This window comes from Pipistrellus hanaki (genome assembly GCF_964339955.1).
Source record: "Pipistrellus hanaki genome assembly, chromosome: 1".
NCBI classification, from domain to species: domain Eukaryota; kingdom Metazoa; phylum Chordata; class Mammalia; order Chiroptera; family Vespertilionidae; genus Pipistrellus; species Pipistrellus hanaki.
This window is the reverse complement of record NC_140503.1, coordinates 56,345,988-56,364,502: the sequence shown is the minus strand read 5'-3', so window position 1 is coordinate 56,364,502 and position 18,515 is coordinate 56,345,988. Positions and strand designations below refer to the sequence as shown.

The 18,515-nt window shown below is 43.3% G+C and overlaps 1 protein-coding gene across 1 annotated transcript in view; it reads right to left on the bottom strand.

Annotated features, from left to right (window-relative positions):
* Window positions 1–5,289: 5,289 nt before the first annotated feature.
* FBN1 (fibrillin 1) overlaps window positions 5,290–18,515 on the bottom strand; it is a 230,424-nt gene continuing 217,198 nt past the window's right edge. Inside the window, exons 63-66 of the mRNA XM_084898386.1 lie at window positions 17,410–17,529; window positions 10,810–11,041; window positions 7,812–7,986; window positions 5,290–6,590 (exon numbers count right to left, since the gene is read on the bottom strand). Of these exons, the coding sequence (XP_084754512.1) occupies window positions 6,201–6,590; window positions 7,812–7,986; window positions 10,810–11,041; window positions 17,410–17,529 (917 nt within the window). The 3' untranslated portion in view covers window positions 5,290–6,200. The remainder of the gene's footprint in view (window positions 6,591–7,811; window positions 7,987–10,809; window positions 11,042–17,409; window positions 17,530–18,515) is intronic.

Sequence of the window (18,515 nt, the reverse complement as noted above, 5' to 3'; positions counted from 1 at the left end):
TTTCAGTTGTAATTTCAATAAAAATTGTTTTGGAGGCAGTGAGTAGAGACCCCAGGCTGTCTAGCTCTGCTTTAACCCAAGCAGCTCTGTTTATATTTTATGTTAGATTTAATTAGGGTAAGTTTCATTTAAATGGGAATCTAACTCTAAAAGTACCTTCACCACTGAAAATTGCCATGTTTCAGCATTATGTGCTGTAGAATGCTGTTTCTAATTTTGTTGATTCATAAAGATCTAGACATGGGTCTTTTATTTATTTATTTTTTTAAAGAGAAGTCTTTTTATTTTATTTTTTAAATTTATTGATTTTAGAGAAGAGAGAGGGAGAGACAGATAGAAACATCAATGATGAGAGAGAATCATTGATAGCCTGCCTCCTGCATTGCACTTTTAGATGTTGTGCACTTTTAGGCCTATTAGTGCCTTGCCCCTATTCCTTGCCCCTGTCTGCTAGGATGGTGGGATGTGAGGACAACTAACCCTGCCTCCTTCTTCAGAGGCCTGCCAAGTCTAACCATGTTCCCACCAAAGTACAACTGGGAGAGACCTGCTTGGTGCCCCCCTTTTTTAAAAGTTTCTGCAGGGTGGAAACCTGGCTTCTTCCACCTTTGTCCTTAGTGCTTCATGCCGGTAGCACAAGGAAAGTGCAAAAAAAAAAAATGTTTGTGGAGGAAAAGAAAGACACGGGAGGAGAGGAAGAGGTCACACAACAGAGAGAAGAAATGGTTTGCTCTTCTGAATAGGTCTTTCCTGTTTTCACTTCTTCCAGTCTCAATCATTGATCCATTCAACACATAGTCAGTACCTACTGTGTGCCAGGCACTGAGCTGGGCAATGGAGCTACGAGGACACAGCAGATTCTTGCCACCAGAGCTCTCAAATGACACAAAGGAGGCAGCAGTGACAAGCATTTACGGGGGAAGAAGGAAAGGGGGAGCAAGAGGGCTGAGCAGGGTGAGGCTCAATTCTTTCCTTCGTGTTCACTGTGGCTTGAAGAGCAGAGAGGAGCCTGGATCTTCAATCACATGTGTAATTGTAGCTTTGCAGGGTCCTATTTTGCTGTCATATAGTGTATCTTATTTGTTCTTTGGACAGGCACAGTGAAATGAGTAAGTGCTATGTCATCAGGAGGCTTTTAGCCTCAGTTGTACCTCTTTAAGGAGAGAGACCTTTGGCAAGACACCTGCACTCATGCACAATGAAGATTGTAATTACCCAGGATTGAGGTGAGATGCAGAGGAATACTGTTCACAAGTACTTTTTAAACTAGAGGTGTTAGATTTTTAAAAGTATCTATGTATCTATCATGCATTTATCGCAGGCCATACTGATCCCTGTGAGCATCTGGGGAAGGTGTTATCCTTAACCCTAAAATACTTATGAGGAAAACAAGACTCTGAACCATCGAGTTGCGCTGTCTGAATAACTTAGGGAATAAGCCCTGGACAGAGCTTTCTGCCCTCAGATTTCCTGCAGAGTTGGGACTTTGGACCAAGAGCGCCTGAGGACCTCAGGACCCGATTGAACTCTGCAAACTTTCTTATAAGAAGTCAAAATTCTGTGAACCAAGAATCACAGACCCTGAGAAAATAAAAACTTGAGACTGAGAGCATCAGCCTTTAAGAATGGTGGGCCCAGCTTCCATGCCCTTTCCCAGGGGAGGCGGGGCCAGTATGGGTGGGGTTGGACCCAATGGCCACGATTGGGAGCCCTGTGCTCCTGGGAAGCTGGCTTTGCTGTGGACGGACTCTTGGGCTCACGGATTACTGTGAAGGACCCACAGGGAGCCTGCTGGGGTCAATCTACAAACGTGCAGGAAGCAGCAGGCCCTGGGGGAGCTGGTCCCCCTACCTGAGGTCACAGGAGCTGGATCACAGGACTGGCCCGGAGAGGTGCAGTGAACATGCCAAAGGGGTATAATGAGAAACACTTGAAGACAGAAAGGCTGAACAACCCATGTGATTTCATGCAACAATAAAAATACAGACACCAACAACCCAATCCAGCCTGCCAGGCTTTGAGATCCTGACATGTCAGGGCCCATTAATCTTTCAGAACAGGTCTGGCCTTTCACCTGGCAGAGCTGTTGGGGTGCCCAGAGCAGAGCTGACCACGCAGACACAACAACCCAGGCCTGTGACCTCTTTCCCTCAATAGCTGGTGGGCTCCACAGGATCTGTGATTACCACCAGGATGTTTTCAAATGTCTCCATTTCCAGGAGAAACAAAAGTAGAATCACTCAGCTTTGATTTCAGCCTTACCCCAGAGAGAGTTTTAAAAAGGAGCCAGGCCTATTCTGATTTTGAGAAGTCTGAGCACAGCTGCAGAGCCCGCATCAGGTAGGGTATGGACATGACCCAGGACCTGCTGAACAGAGCAGCTGCTTTCTGCTAACCTTTCCCACTTCGGTGCTGCTTACCTTCGAAGCTGAGCTAGGATATCAGAAACACGCTAACTGATACTATACCCAACCCTTAAGAGGCCAAAGGGAGCAGAGAGAGGTTACTTTTGCATTTATTCATGAAACAGAAAAAGTCACGGGGATCAAAAATAACCATGAGTATTACTATACACAGAACAAAAGCAACAATGGACAGAGAGCATGGAGTTGAGCTACGACTGGGTTCATTCGGTTAAAAAGGGTGCACCTTCCACTGTCCACGGGTAAACATAGACCTGACATCCATTTGCAGAGGTCACAATTCAGGCTTGAACCAAGGATGCAAAACAGCCCATGTCCAAAAAGGAGGTTTCTGATTTTGTTTGCCAAAAAAGCCATTTTGGAATCATTAGCAGTAAGTTGAAATAGCAGATTCTGTTTCATTGCCAGGTCCTGCCAAATGTATGTTGGATGTCAAACGTACAAGACCCTCATGTTTACACAGACATTTGTGAGAACGTCAGAACCTTTCATTGAGACCCAACCCTGGAAGTGAACCCCGTATGGATATATGGAAATTAGCAAAATCAAACTCACAGCCTTCTTGTTTCTAATTCTCAGAAGAATACTGAGAATCCTTTCCTAACAAAACACAGTTAGGCTCACGTCAGGCCTAACAAGTCTAATGAGGTAAATTATTACCTTTTAAAAAAACACAAAGTGTTATTTAAAATTGGCAAGAGGGAAGTAACTGTCGTCAGCTATGTATGTGAAAATGAATCTCCCAGTAATAATCTGCCAGCATTTAAAAACAATGTCCTTAAACCATTTAATAATCACATTTCTAATATACCCTAAGAATTATAGCTAAGTCAGAATAAAGTACATTCTATGGACAAAGCTGATGGTGATTTAAAAATCTAAGGAGTTTATAGGTATATGACTTTTAAGCATATAATATAATATTGACTTAATTGTCCTTTATTTTGGCTCATCTAATTTACAAACATGATTTCTGAAGTTGAACAGTATTTGTAATGGCAATGTCCAAAGCAATTTTGGCTGAGTAAAGTGCTATTTGTTGAATAAAAATGTAGTTGTTTGTGCAAGTTTAACATTTCACAAGGCCAGCTGAGTTCACTTCAACCCTACTTACAAAGTAATTATTGGCAAATGAAATGGGCTGGGGGGTAGAGACAAGTTTTCAAGCTTCTGAGCGATTTACAAAACCAAGTTCTTCAATCATTGAAAGTAAAATTGAAAGGTCACAAACAATTAAAATGTACAGGTTTAAGTCTCAGGATTAAGATGGTTCCAACAAGAGGAATATTTACAATGGAACAATGAGGAAAATGTTTTGTTACAGTCAGAAACATGGAAAATATGCCGTTGAAAATTGTTGGCTCTGAAATAAATAAAATCCAGACTGAGACCATTAAAAATATCAAAGTGATCTACTATGTGCCAACTCTATTTTCTTCTGTTGTTTGTTAGAAAGAAAATCCGTTATTGAATATAATGCAGTTCTGGTTAAATTACCAAAGACATTTTCCGTATTGCAAACTGTCGTTTACCATATGCTATATATTCTTCCCTAATAATTTTAGCACACTTCCATCACAGAGCCATAGGCGCAGAGTTAGAAGGAAATTTTGAGTCATAAATTTAACTTCCTAACCAAGATACAAGTCCTTTCCAAAATAGTTATTTGACTCATCTCTATTGAGCACCTATTCTGAGCAAGGTTTTTTGGATGGCAAAATAAGAGATATGAAAAATATTTTAAAATGTTCAGGTAGCCCTAGCCAGTTTGGCTCAGTGGGTAGAGTGTTGGCCTGCGGACTAACGGGTCCCAGGTCAATTCTGGAGGGGCATGCAGGAGGCAGCCGGTCAATGATTCTCTCATAGTTGATGTTTCTATCTCTCTCCCTCTCCCTTCCTCTCTGAAATCAATAAAAATATATTTAAAAAAATAAAGATATATATATTTAAAAATGTTCAGATAGAAGAAAGCATCATTGTCCATTGGCCGATATTATGCCTAGACTGAAACCACCCAGCTAGTGACAGGGACGTCACCACATTGCAAGGAAACTCATTGTCTCAGAGGGTAGCCCCAGAACGAGGCAGGTAAGTGCTAATCTAAATTGCACTCCAAATGATCCTGGTTTTGTCTTCTGGAACATGCCTACTCTATCGTCCTTAGCTGTCCGCAGATTTTGAGAGGATTTGTCTGAGTCCTGTCCAATTTCTTCTCCCTTCATGTAGCAATCTCACTTTCCTTTATTTTCACCTTCCTGGTATTTTAAAAATCATTTCATATCATTTGAATGAGCTTAATTGTTAACTATTTAATATTGCTCTTAAAATAAAACTGCATTTTCAAATTATGACATTCAGAAAACAAGATTAATAGCCTTCAATTGGATTCGATTTGGAATTACCCCTTTGAAATTAGACTAGCACTGACTAACAACAGATGTTTAGGGGGAAAAGAGGGATGGAACACCGAAGGCTTGCCAACACTGTGTATATATTTGAGGAAAGGGGGCAGGATAAATCTTTTGTAATGAAATGCATGTGCTCTAAGACAATGACTAAACTTGAGATTTTTAAAGCACTTAAATCTAGTAGTTGAAAAGTCACCGGATTAATTAGGTCATGCTTTAGAAATGATGCTCCAACCTAAATCTCTCACTGGTAAGAAATAATGCTGCGGTCTTTAGTGAATTATGAACCAAGAGACTCAGACTCAAATATGTTAAGTCTGCTTACAATGGTTATACATTTGGCACCTTTAGAAGCCGTAAGTAACAGACCCAGGATAATTCAAATTCAGGAGACTTTATTTAGCCTCCAGAATGGCCCCTCCAATCCCACATCCATGCAAGAACACGAAATCAAGGGGTACACTAAAAAAAAAGAAGAGACTGTTTTATTGTGACATTTATGACATGGACCCCTTGCGGACATGAATGACCGGGGGTCATCTTGGCAGACGGCACAGGTGTGATGAAGGATGCACTGGTGACGTTCTGGCGGCTGAGGCTGTCTCTTGGTCCTCCCAGACCTCCGTGCACGTGCGGGCCAGTCACAGAATCTCAATACCACATGGTGTACACATTTAACAAGTCTTTGGTCTTAATAAGCACCATTACAAACCCTCCCATGAAGGGTATTATTATTCTAGTTTATAAATGTTTCAATGATAAAAATAGCACGATTACAGTATACACACACTTAATTTACATGTAATGTATTATACTCATAACTGAGAGAAGCTACTGAACTAACTTTGGTTGGTTGAAATGAATGAAGTACTGGAGCTGAATACTTGGAATTTGGTTTCTAAGTTGTGTAGATAGTACAGTGCATTTACGAATCTAGTTTGAGAATTTACTAGCACCAAGTAGATATTAGAAATGGCCAACCTAGTACTTTTATTTGGAGAAGCAAAGTTTTAAAATCTGGGGGGAAAAAAGAAGTCCAACGATTGAAAGCACATTCCTGTATGTCTGCTGGAAGGATGGCACATGAGCGTGGATGGCCAGCCCCCAGTAGAAATACACATCCCAGTTTTCAAGAATCAACACACATGTCAAGGTAGCTTAGCTACACACATGAGAAGCCTGAGAAAGTGGTTGTTTTGAACTAGGGTAGTCTCCTGTACCTTTGCTTTGGTAATACAAGAATAGTGCTTATTTATGGAAATTGATGTAGTGAAAGATTGTACCTATGATATAAAATTCTGATGGGGGGGTAAATTCAGTTCTACCTATCTATCTTTGGTTTTTCATTATTGGGTCTCTGGATGGTGAATTAATGAAGCAAAATCTGAATTTTCATCTTCAGATTATCACCCAGTTCACCACTGAGGTAGTCTTTGTCATATTTGTCTTCTAGCTGGTTCAGTTCTTTCTTCTTATAAAGTGGAGTGCTGCTGATTTGTAATGAATAGGTTCCAGCCACTGGCTTCTTCTTCGTGAAGTGGAGGTAGCTGATCCCTTGCTTTTGGTTGATTTTAAAGAAGCCATTTTCATTTCCAGATTCAATCAAGTATCTGTTGTGATTCGTTAGAGTTGTAAGAGCGGGAAGAAGTTCCAGGATTCGGACCTTGTTGCTGACGTGGGAGATATTGAAAGCGAACATGGCCATCTTCTCAGCGTCCCAACTTGCAAGACTCACATTGGCTTCTTTCTCCAGCTGATCCTGAAAAGACACATGCAGTGTGTTACATACACTGTAGATAAGGCACTTGTGTCCCACTCTACAGGAAAGGTAACGTGATTCTCACACGGATACAACTTTCTCCTCAGGTTGTATAAGCCATATTGAAAAAGCATGTTCATAAAACACATTTTTAAAACCACAGAGGTGTTAAGTTCCCACATGGTTATAATATAAAAAAATACAAAACTTATGTCAAGAAGAAGGTCAGTTGGAAACCACTTGTATTTGGAGGGCTTTTAATGTGGTGGGTCTCCAGGTGTGGTCCCTGGACCAGCAGCCTGAGCATCACCTGGGAATCTGTTAGAAATGCCAATTCTCGGTGCCACCCTAGGGTGAACCAGAAGCCCTGGGGGTGTCTCCTAGAAATCCATTTTATCAAGCCTTCGAGATAATTCAGATGCACCCTCAAATCTGAGAACCACTGTCTTAATAGATGGTTTTCTTTCTAAAGATTATCTCATTTCCTAAACCACAGCAGATGCATTACAGCACCGACGCTTAAGAAAGAACCAGTCTATTTCAATTTTGTTCACAGAGGCAAAACTGTTCCCTCCGAAGGACACACCTATCAACCTACTTCCTGACTCTGATGATCTGCTAATATTCAATGATTTGCACCTGGCTTCCTGCTTGCCTCTCTGGGACCAGATGTGCTAGATTCTCAGGGCCCGGAGCCAGAGGTCTGGGTGAGTATCTGTGCACTTCTGAGTTGACTGAAAGGCTGCAGCAGCCGTAGGCAAAGAAAACCAGGCTGCCTGAGCTCCGTGTTGTTCTTGTCCAGAATCCAAGTTCCCTCACACTCCACATGGCTCTTCTCAAAAGAGCAGCCTCTCGCTTCAGAACTTGGCGTCCCGGGGTAGGAAGCACTATGTCACTTCACTATTCTGCCCACTGGCTGTCCCAGTTCAGACCTAGTCCTTTCAGCAGACTTTGGGTGGGTGCTGGACTTTCTTTTTTGTCGAGACAGAGGAAATGAGCAAGTATGTGGAAGCCTTCGAAGGGCCACTCCCTACAAGCAGCAAGAAAGTCCAGAGAGAGCCCCACAGACTCTTGTAAAATGCAGCCTAGAGCTCAGGGAATGTCTGGATTTTCCCCCCCAGGGAGCCTTTGCTCACTTTGGAGCATCCTCAGAGGAAACCACAGGAATCTGGAAGGCCCTTCTGCAATAGGAGACATCAGGAGCCACCACGCTGTACCTACCTCGACGTGGGAGGCATCTGTCTCATTGGCGCTTCTCCGCTTCCTGCCCCGTTTCGGGTAGCCGTTGATCTTACACTCGTAGCAGGCCTCTGGGGAGAGGGAATTGTCATCCATTTCTCCGCTGGCAGGTGGCTCTGGGGCTCCTCGGCCCATGCCCATTCCAGAAACACAGTGCCTGTGGGAGAATGGGAAGGGAGCACAGACATTTGTCATGAGAAGTGGGTCACAGGGAGGTGATATGAGAATTCTGGTGAAACCTGGCGACGTTCAGCCCTTAATTACATGTCCATTGGGTGACTGGACGGTTCTGAGAACCAGACCGAAGTGCTCTGTGGTTGAGCTCTTACTCCCAGCTGCTTAGTTTATTGATTTTTCTCCATTCTCTAGGGGCTTTATTTTGAATATTGATTTGCCCCTTTGTTCCCCAAGCCTGATGTGGCCGGTGATTTGCTGTATTTATACACGGGGAAGGGACATGCAGTGTTGTTTTCCTCCTGTCTTGGAAAGACCATGCAATGAGGAGGTTAAATAAGTCTTCTTTTTATGAAATGGGTTCCATGGAGAAAAGTGTAAGACATCACTATTCAGTTCTTTGCCCTCTTCCCAACTTACGGGTACCATCACCACCACCATCACCACCCTTCCTAGCTCCAGCTTCTTGGCAATCTCTCCTATTACCTGATCTCTTACTCTGGCTGAAGCTACTGAAGGTAGGGAGAAAGCTCTATCAGGGGTCCTCAAACTTTTTAAAGTGGGGGCCAGATCACGGTCCCTCAGAGAGCTGGAGGGCCGGACTATACGAACTACTAATTCCTACTGTAACACCTCGGCTGCGCTCACTGCCCAAAAAACCTGGCGGGCCGGATCAGACTCCTCTGCGGGCCGCATGTGGCCTGCGGGCCGTAGTTTGAATACCCCTGCTAGGTGATACTTGAGGCTGACTTAGAAATAAATTGGGAAGATAGGCAACATATAAAACCCATGGATCAGAGCTTGCTCAACTGTGGGAAATTGTTTCAAGTCATTCAAAACCACCGGGGCCATTGGCTCTGACTCATGTGAGGCTGGACAAACAAAGCCATTGCCCAAGAGAGAACTGGTTCAGCTGTTTTTCTTTGCCTTTGAGTTATCAAAGCCAAATTATGGACAGAGGCCTGCATGTTTCACAAGTACCTTGTTTTCTTATTCTGCTTACTATTTCATAGGCCACTTGGAATGTAGTTAGTAGGCTCCTCTTTCAAAATGTGTTGAAATATCTGAATGACTCAACAAGAATCTTTATTCTGGGGGGCCTGGTCTTATCCCTTAAGTGATTCATAGAGAAGCCAAAACTATATATAAATGGGTATAATGGGTCAAAATGTGGACCATACATCAGTTATCTCTTTTTCTGTATTAGCTGGCCTACTATTTATAACCCATCTTCTTTTATGCTGTTATTCAATATAGGCCTTGGCCGGGCAGCTCAGTTGGTTAGAGCGCCATCCCAATACGCCAAGGTTGCAGGTTCAATCCCTGGTCAGGGCACATACAAGAATCAACCAGTGAATGCATAAATAAGTAGAACAACAAATCAATATCTCTCTCTCTCTCTCTCTCTCTCTCTCTCTCTCTCTATCAGTAAGACTCAATATACAGATTCCTACCATTTTTTTTTTTGCAATGCTGCCAGAGCCCAATACATTTCCTTTTCTTCTTTCTTTATCTTGCAACATGAAATGTGTAGAAACAATAACAATGAATGAAATTATAAATGCTCATTGTGTGTGTGTGTGCGTGCGCGCACACACACACACACACACACACACACACGTATACATTTACATAATGATTCCATTATGGACAGGCAAACCCCAAATTTGCAGACTTTGGTTCCTTTCTCAGGACTCTTTCCCAGGATTCTCATTTTCCTGGAACACCACTTTCAAGAAGTGTGACTATAAAACCCCAGTGGCCAGAAGCCAGTGTGAAGTCTCACATTTTTTTTGCTGGGACAATGGCTCTGGCATTAAATTTAAAAAGAATGAGTTTCCTGAGAGCTGACATAGACATCTGGGAATTTGTATCCCATGGCTGGCATTCTGCGTGCTTCCCATCAAGCATTCTTTTGCCTTCAAGTCTACACAGACCCAAAATGAACTGCTTGCCATGTGTGTCAAGAAATCCAAGGCCACTATGTTAATAATTTGACAAATACATGGATGTGTATGTTGGGAAACATGTAACTAATTTTGTGTGTGGGGTGTATATGTGTGTGTGCAAAGGCATTATGAGTGTTTGCACATTTAATGTCTGTGTGTTCCCAATTAAACAATTAAAACTTGAGATCCTTCACAGGATAGCCAAAACTCGACAGATGTCCAAGTCTAGATGAACTTGGCAGGGAAAAGGACCTAACCTTTGAAAACTTGCCGCCCAATTTAAAGCACTGAGTAAAACAAAAAGAGGTCTTCCCTGTCCCAACTCACATACATACAATGCAGTGAAATATTTTACCTGGAAAATGTAATAACTATTTTAACTCTCATTTTAATACTCTTTTTGGTCATTTTAATGTAAATTTAAGTCTAAAATGTGAAATATACTTTAAAACCACGCAAAATGTATCTTTTGGATTTATCCTACTAGGCACTGGGCAAGATGGCATTTTAAGTTAAGACAGAATGCTACTTGTCCAAGAAGAGAGGGAATCAACAGTGTGCTACGTGAGCCCGGCTTTGTCACGGGTCAGCCCCCGTATTTCCTGAGAAATGAATCACTTTCCCACAAGATGTGTAGATCCAGATGGAGAATGAGACAGACTCTTTTGTTCGATTTCTATACATTGTCAGAACTGTAGATGCCCCCTTTCAAAAAATATAACCTACAACCTCCTCTATGGAGCTAACTAGAATTAACTCCAGGGTTATAAAATGTATAACTCTGCTCTCCGAGAACAGTGAAATATGCTGAATCAGTGAGAGAGCCTCCAACCAGGATGGCAAGTAGCGGTGCTCACCCCTGGCCGATCCGGAAGTAGCCTGGTGGGCAGCCGCACAGGTAGCCGCCCTCGGTGTTGGAGCAGCCGTAGCTGCAGGGGGCCTGGGAGGAGCCACATTCGTTGATGTCCTGGCACCCTCCACTGAACTGCTCGTACTGGAAGCCGGTGGGACACATGCACTTGTAGCTTCCCAGGGTGTTGTGACAGGAGGCTCCTCCGCAGATGTGAGCGCTGAGGCATTCGTTTTCATCTGCAGGAAGAAGCAGAAGGCAAGGCTTAGGTGACATGGGCCAGAGGTTTCTATCGAGGAGTCTGGGTCAAGTCCCTGGCTGCTGGCCAGCTGGCCCTCGGCCAGGCTCTCAGGAAGCTGAAGCAGGTGGAGGTGTCTGGGATGAGAGAAGGAAAACAGGAGAAAGATATGAAAATGGAGGTGGGCTTTTGCCATATGGCGAACAAATGTGTTCGACAAGGTCAAATGCACCGGGTGGAGGGCAATAGAGCACGGCATTCTGAGGACAGACAGACTCTAATGTTCACGGGAAGCCTACAGTAGTATGTTCGTGAGCCCCCCAGGAGGCTGGTTCATAGCTAAGGTTCAGGATTGAGGGTGAGAGGGAAGGAACCACGCGCTTCTCTGTGCAACAGCATGACTGCCTCTAACGCAAAGACCGAGCGCATTTCTGGAGGTTGCTTTTCCATCTCCTTTTTTCAGGATGTACAGGGCTGGCAAGGGCTGACACCTGTCTGCCCTCCCTGGCCTTCCTTTTCAAAAATCTACAAAAGCTCCTCCCACCCCCAGTGCTTGTGCTGGGGATGAATAGTACCTTCTGGTATGTCCGCTCCCATCTCTGAATGGGTCCCCCTTATCCAAACCAGACTCCCACCCGAAAGTCTGGGCCGCGTCTAACACTGAGTACGGCTGGAAGAGATGCGTGCAAACTTCTTGAGCAATAATTCTGGAAAACCCACAAGAGAGACAGATGGTGCAGACTGGCTGCCCACAGGGACCTGCCAAGTCTGATAGTAATAAGCAGGGAGGAAATCTAACTTAAGTCAACAGGGAGGGAGAAAACCTAAAATTTCTCATTATTTCTAATTTATACTTTTTTTGGAAACCTCCAGTATATTTTTGTAGTCCTGCCTCTGAAGAGGAGGTTGGAAGCATGCTGGCAAGACAGTTGTTAATTGGGACAGCTCATGGTTAGGCGGATGTCCATTTTAATGCAGGTAGACTGGCCTTCTCCTCACTTAGCAAATACTTCCAATAAAAGGGAGGAGGGAGAAGGTAATTGGCGCTTATTGGATGCCAGCTGCATGACATATGGGAGATGAGGTGCTTCACGTTCATTTACTCCACCTTCCTAACCATCATGGGAAGGAGGTACTATAATCCCTGTTGATGAAGAGAGTGAGGCTCACAAAGCCGTGGTGGGCAGGGCCAGCACCCAGGTCTGTCTGACTGCAGCAGCCACCTACTTCCTTTTATGCCACAATGTTTCTCCAGAGGCTCACCTCCATCTAAAGTCATACATCCTTTCTCCTTCAATGACTTTTGCCTTACTTGGTTCATGTAGAAAACACAATTCTTAGAAATGTCTTTTCATTCATTTTTAAAGAAAAATATTGTTTCTAAGAAAATATCTGTTTTTCAATCTAGGAAAACAGATGGGTAAAAATACTGGGGGCAGCATGCTTACATATATACATAATATTCATATTTCTGTCCGTCCTTATTTCCTACCTCCTTCTCTCCTTACCTATCTCCCTTATTTTCCTCTCTGCCTCCTTCTCTCTGTCTCTCCTGTGAGAGGGAGTCGATACATAAGAAGAAAGCCAGGCACTGGGCTGCCTGCAATGACTCAGTGCCTACCTTTGAGTCTGTTTGAGGGTCCTTACTATCCAAGGACTCTCAATCACTCACCTAAGGTCACTTAAGCTCCAAGATTCCTAGAACAGAAATAATGAAATATGCCACTGTCTGTGTTCTTCTCCCCATATGTTAAATTAGAGATGAGGTGTTAAATTCGCAATGGAGACCAGTGGAGACATGGGCACCAAAGAGTGAATGAAGAACCGAGGGGATTACTTTGATGGAGAGAATATCTCTGGACTAGATGCCTTTTCCTTGACCCTCTATGTCTGTCTGCAGACTTCCCACCTGCTCTCATTCCCAGGAGGCTCACCTTTATAGATATCGACAGGCTCCTGTGCCCTGTGCTTTTGGTAGGGCTCAGCCATTTGTTTCCAGCTGGGACCATCTATCTCTCTCTCTCTATATAAAAGTCTAAGTGACCATCCAACCACTCGATTGTCCAACTGGTAGTTGTGATATGCAATGACCACCAGGGGGCAGATGCTCAACACAGGAGCTGCCAAGCTGCGGTGATTTGGCAGCTGGGGTTCTCAGGTGATGCATTCGGAACTAGAGAGGAGGGAGTCTGATTCTGGGGTGAGTCAACAGAGAAATGCCCTCTCACAATCTGGGATCCTTTGAAGGGTGTAAGAGAGCCAGTATTGGCCTGATCCCCCGCAGGCCAGGCCGAGGGACCCCACCAGTGCACGAATCCGTACACCGGGCTCTAGTGACTGATAAAAATCCCTAAGGCATAGGTATATGTGGGGAAAGACCTGTCATGGTGTGTTTTTCCCTGAGATGCAGAAATAGGAGCAATGGTTAGAAGTTAAAGGGAGGGCCCTAACTGGTTTGGCTCAGTGGATAGAGTGTCGCCTGCAGACTCAAGGGTCCCAGGTTCAATTTCAATCAAGGGCATGTACCTTGGTTGCGGGCACATCCCTAGGGTGTGCAGGAGGTAGCTGATGTTTCTCTCTAATTGATGTTTCTAACTCTCTCTCCCTCTCCCTTCCTCTCTGTAAAAAAAAAAAAAAAAAAAAAAAAAAAAAAAAAAAAATCAATAAAAGAAATTAAAAAAAGAAGAAGTCAGAGGGAGGAAAAGTTCATTCTCTATGAAAAAGACATTTCTAAGAATTAATATTTTCTATATAGAGATTGGCCTACGTTGGGAGAAAGTGAGTGCCCTTCAAGGTGGCATTTACATCAAACCCGGATGACTAGGGAGGTAGAAATAAGGTTTGTATATTAGGAATCAGGTCAGACTAGATCATCTCTAAAGTCCTTTTGCACTTTGAGCATCAGTTTCATTTGAGAACTCCCTTCCCCTTTCATATCCTTTCCTATTTATTTTACATTTCTCCCTCCCAGAGAATCTAGTAAAGTTTAAATTAAACTTGCTTATCGGGGTTGGAGAGGTGGGATAGAGTGGAGCACGAATTAAAATAAGAAGTTGGCAAATGTTCAGTATTTACAGCTTGACAGTACTCAGTACACTCACCCCCCCCCCCCCTTTTTTTTTTTATCAATATACAAACACCACAATTTGTTTAACATACTTTGCACTTTTCCTGACCTTTTCACCTTATGCACCTGGAGCAAAGGGCTCCACAAGGAATTTTTCTACACTCCCAAATCTTTGTTTTATTCTTTCTGTTGGCTCTTACATTGGTGAGGGTTTTGTTCTTTTTATTAAAAAAGGACAATTCTAATTTTATATGAAACAGCCTTAGAGTCTCCAAAAAAATACTCGTTAAAAGCAGATTGAGGCCTACCCACCCTGTCCTCGAAAATAAAAGCTTTCAGCCTTTGGTGTGCGTAGTGTTCGCTGTGGCATGAAGAACCACTGGGAGAATCCCAAAATGTAGGATGGGCTTTCTTGTACTCATTTTCTCTAGGTCAAAACGGGCCAACTTCAACCGCAGGCTGGAAGTTGGATATTTCTCAGAAAACAATGAAGTCCAGTGGCCGCTGGTTCCAAACCCATCCATCCTCTGAGAGTGACCTCAAGGCTGGGCTGGTCTAAGAGATCTGCTCTGCTCTGCATGGCTCTGGGGAAGCCATTCTGACCCAAGGCAACCCTCACTCTGGATAACTATAATTCTCAAGAATTATGAGCCACATTTGGACCGGAATCTTTGGGGCATCAAAAACTCCCAAACCTATTTTTGCCTTTTTAAAAAATGTGTTTTTAAAAAATTGATTTGAGAGAGAGGAAGGCACACACAGAGAGAAACATCCATGTGAGAGAGAAACAGCAATTGATTGCCTCCTGCACACACTCTGACTGGGATCAACTCCAGGTATGTACCCTGGCCAGGAATCAAACCGGCAACCCTTTGGTGCATGGGATGATGCTCTACCAACTAAGCCACATTGACCAGTGCTCTTCTTGCTTCTTAATGAATGTATAACTATAACTGCAGCCAGGATATGATCTTCATGGTCCAAAATTGAATCCCCAGACAACTAGGGCACGACTTGGCCATCTCTACTATCCCTGGACTGAAGGAAGGGAGAGCAGGGAGAGAAAGGAAGGCAAAAGCTCAGGAGTAGTAGATCTCACCTCTCTTATCCTCCCCGCCCCTCCTCCCCCCCCTCCCCCGGTCTAATTTAATTCAAGGAATCTACATAACCAGGACAACATCCAATAAAGCTCACTCTGAAAGTCTGTGGAAAGTGTCAGAATTTGGTAACTAAAACCAAAGATCTCCCTGAGCCCATAACAATGAAGGCATTTTTATTAAAATAATAAAGCTGGTCAGCAACACGTGGATCTAAACTCCTCTGGCATGGGGGTCACTTTAACCAATCCTACTCACTTCTGCAAGACTGTGGCTTCTAGGAAATCAAACTAGATGAGAGAGACACAGTTTTGACAAATGAAAACACACTGAATGATGTGTGTGTGAAGTAAAGTGAAGCATGGCAATGCGGAGCAGCTACTCCCACTTCCCTATCAAAAGACAAGACCAGGAATTCTCTTGTCTTTGCTAAGGAGGGCTGCGCCCTTAGAGTGTGGCAGCTGGGACAGGCCACAGATGATTCTGCAGTGAAAACAGGAGTGATTGTGATGCTTAAAGTTAAGGGCCTTGGGCTCTATCTTCAGACATATCACAAGAGAACCTGTGTGAGGACAACTTCCCTCTCCTCCCTGGGCTTCCAGGTCCTCAACAGGAAATCAAAGAGCACAGGCTGCTAGGTGGACCTAAATTCACTATGTTTGAATTCTCTGATGTGCATTAAAGAGTTAGCCCTGGCCTGTGTAGCTCAATGGTTACAGTGCTGGCCCGTGGACCCAAGGGATTCAGGCTGGATCCCCAATCAAGTGCCTGTACCTGGGTTATAGGTTCAATCCCCGGCGTGTAGGAGGCAAACAATAGCTGTGTCTCTCTCACATCTATGTTTCTTACCCCCTCCCTCCCTCCCTTCCGGTGGCTTGTCCTAGCTTCCACTTTCTCTAAAAATCAATGGCAAAAATATCCTCGGGTGAAGATTAACAACAACAAAAAGTTATTTTCCCCTGACATTGTGCAATAAAAAATGACATAATTTCAATTTAATGAGAGAGCCTTTGGGTCTTCTTAATTTTCAAAATAATAAAGCAATTCTGAAAAAATAGCTGTGTATGCTATTTGATCTCTGCCCCAAAGATGTGCAGAGCTGAATGGAACCCCTTTTTCATCTTCAGGCCAAAACATAATGGCCTCTAGCTGGCTGATATTTTTTAGTCAGAAGTAGGATTTTGTCAGCCCCTGATGTTTACAGAAGTCAAGTGTGGGCAGAGTAGGCTAGCAAGGCAACAGAAGGGCAGGGGGATATTGGGATTCTATAAACTGACTTAAATTTTTTCCTTTTCAAATGTCTTGAAGTATCCTCTACCATTATTTTATTCATATATATATATATATATATATATATATATATATATACTAATTATTTTTTTTCTTAGTTTGCTATTTTGTGAAGGTTATATCTTCCCTCTGGTTTCAACCAAGTTAGGACAGTTTTATTTTATTTCAAGATATCTGTACACTGGGGGGGGGGGGGAGATAGGAGGGGGGAGCCCGGCCTGTGCCCTCTCCCAATCCCTCCGGGTTGTCCACCTGCCATGGAGAGCAGGCCTAAGCTGACAGGCAGACAACCCCCAAGGGGTCCTTAGTGCTGCCGCAGAGGTGGGAGAGGCTCCCACCACCACCGCTTCACTCACCAGCCTTGAGCCCGGCTTCTGGCTGAGCAGCGCTCCCTTGTGGGAGAGCACTGACCACCAGGGGGCAGCTCCTGCATTGAACTTCTGCCCCTGGTGGTCAGTGTACGTCATAGCGACCAGTCATTCTGCTCTTCAGTAAATTTGTATATTAGGCTTTTATTATATAGGATTTATTTATTTATTTATTGTTAATCATCACCTGAGGATATTTCCCATCCATTTTTAGAAAGAGAGTGGAAGGGAGGGAAAGGGAGAAAGAGAGAAGTATTGATGTGAGAAAGAAAGAAAGAGAAAAACATTGATATGAGAAAGACACCACAATTGGTTGCTTCTGATATGCATCCTGAACAGGACCGGCGATTGAACCTGCAACCCAAGTACAGGCACTTGACCAGGAATCAAACCCTCTAAACACTGAACCAAACTGGCCACGGCTTAGGGCAGTTTTAAATGAATATTTGTTGCTTCCGTGACAAAAGTAAGTTTCCAGAGAGAAAGCAGCATTTCGACTCTTAGGAGCTTAGAGCAATTCCTCTTGCTCAGAAAGAAAAGCACTTGCCGACACACTGGTTCCACTGGTAGTGCTGGAGGTAGCCCTGTGGGCAGCTGCACCGGTAGCCCCCGATGATGTTCTGGCAGCCGTGCTGGCAGCGGTGGTTTCCCTCACACTCGTCCACATCTGAAAAAGGAGGAGCGGTCGCTGTTAAGCCACATTCCTTTTTGTCTCAGAGGCATTCTCTGAAGCAACATCTATAGGTGTGCTAAAGTGAAAGCCATTTTCAAAGGAAATCTGACCCTTTAAAAACTTATTCCACGGTGGTTGTTTTTTGTTTGTTTTCTGAGCTATATTTTTAAAAATTTAGTTTTCCATTACAGTTGACATACAATATTATATATTGTATAGTACAGTGATTAGACACTTATACAACTCATGAAGTGATTACTCCGATAAGTCTAGTACCCATTGTAGTTATCACAATGTTATTAACTATATTCCCTATGCTGAACTTTACTATCCCCAAAACTGTTTTTGTTTTGAAAAATTGTTCTACCACCCAAAACTTTAAGAATATCTACCCTGGAGGTTTGTTAAGTTTAAGGAGAAAAATATTCATATATCCCTGGTAAAGTCTACAAATGAAAATGATGAAGAAATTAATCCAAAACACTTAATGGGTTAGTTGTGTAAATTATTTCTATTTGCTTACTTGTATCAGAATTAGAAACCAAAAAAAATGTCAATACAAAGGTAAAGTGCTAAAAAAATAGTTTAAACTTTTAATGATATGTTATCAGAATGGCTTTCCTCATATGTTTAATTCACATTGGGCGGATCCTTTCATGACTCTGAATCCAATGACCAGAAAATTAATGAATAAAATTCAGGAATCTAGTTATTTTTTCTTGACTGAGTAATTGCTTATTCAATGAAATTAATAACTGGGCAGAGATACCTAGGAAAAGCATGGGTTATCGACACAATCAAGCATGAGAACAAAAGATAGAATTGCTAAGGTATGGGACCTGTGCAAACCAGGTGAACCTTTCCTGTCTTCAGGTGGGTGTCCCCGACATGCATTCTGAACACCCCGGTGCTCATGTGTGATGTCACATAGAGGACGATGATGAAGGTGTTGACAGTCACACAGTCCCCTCAGAGGGATC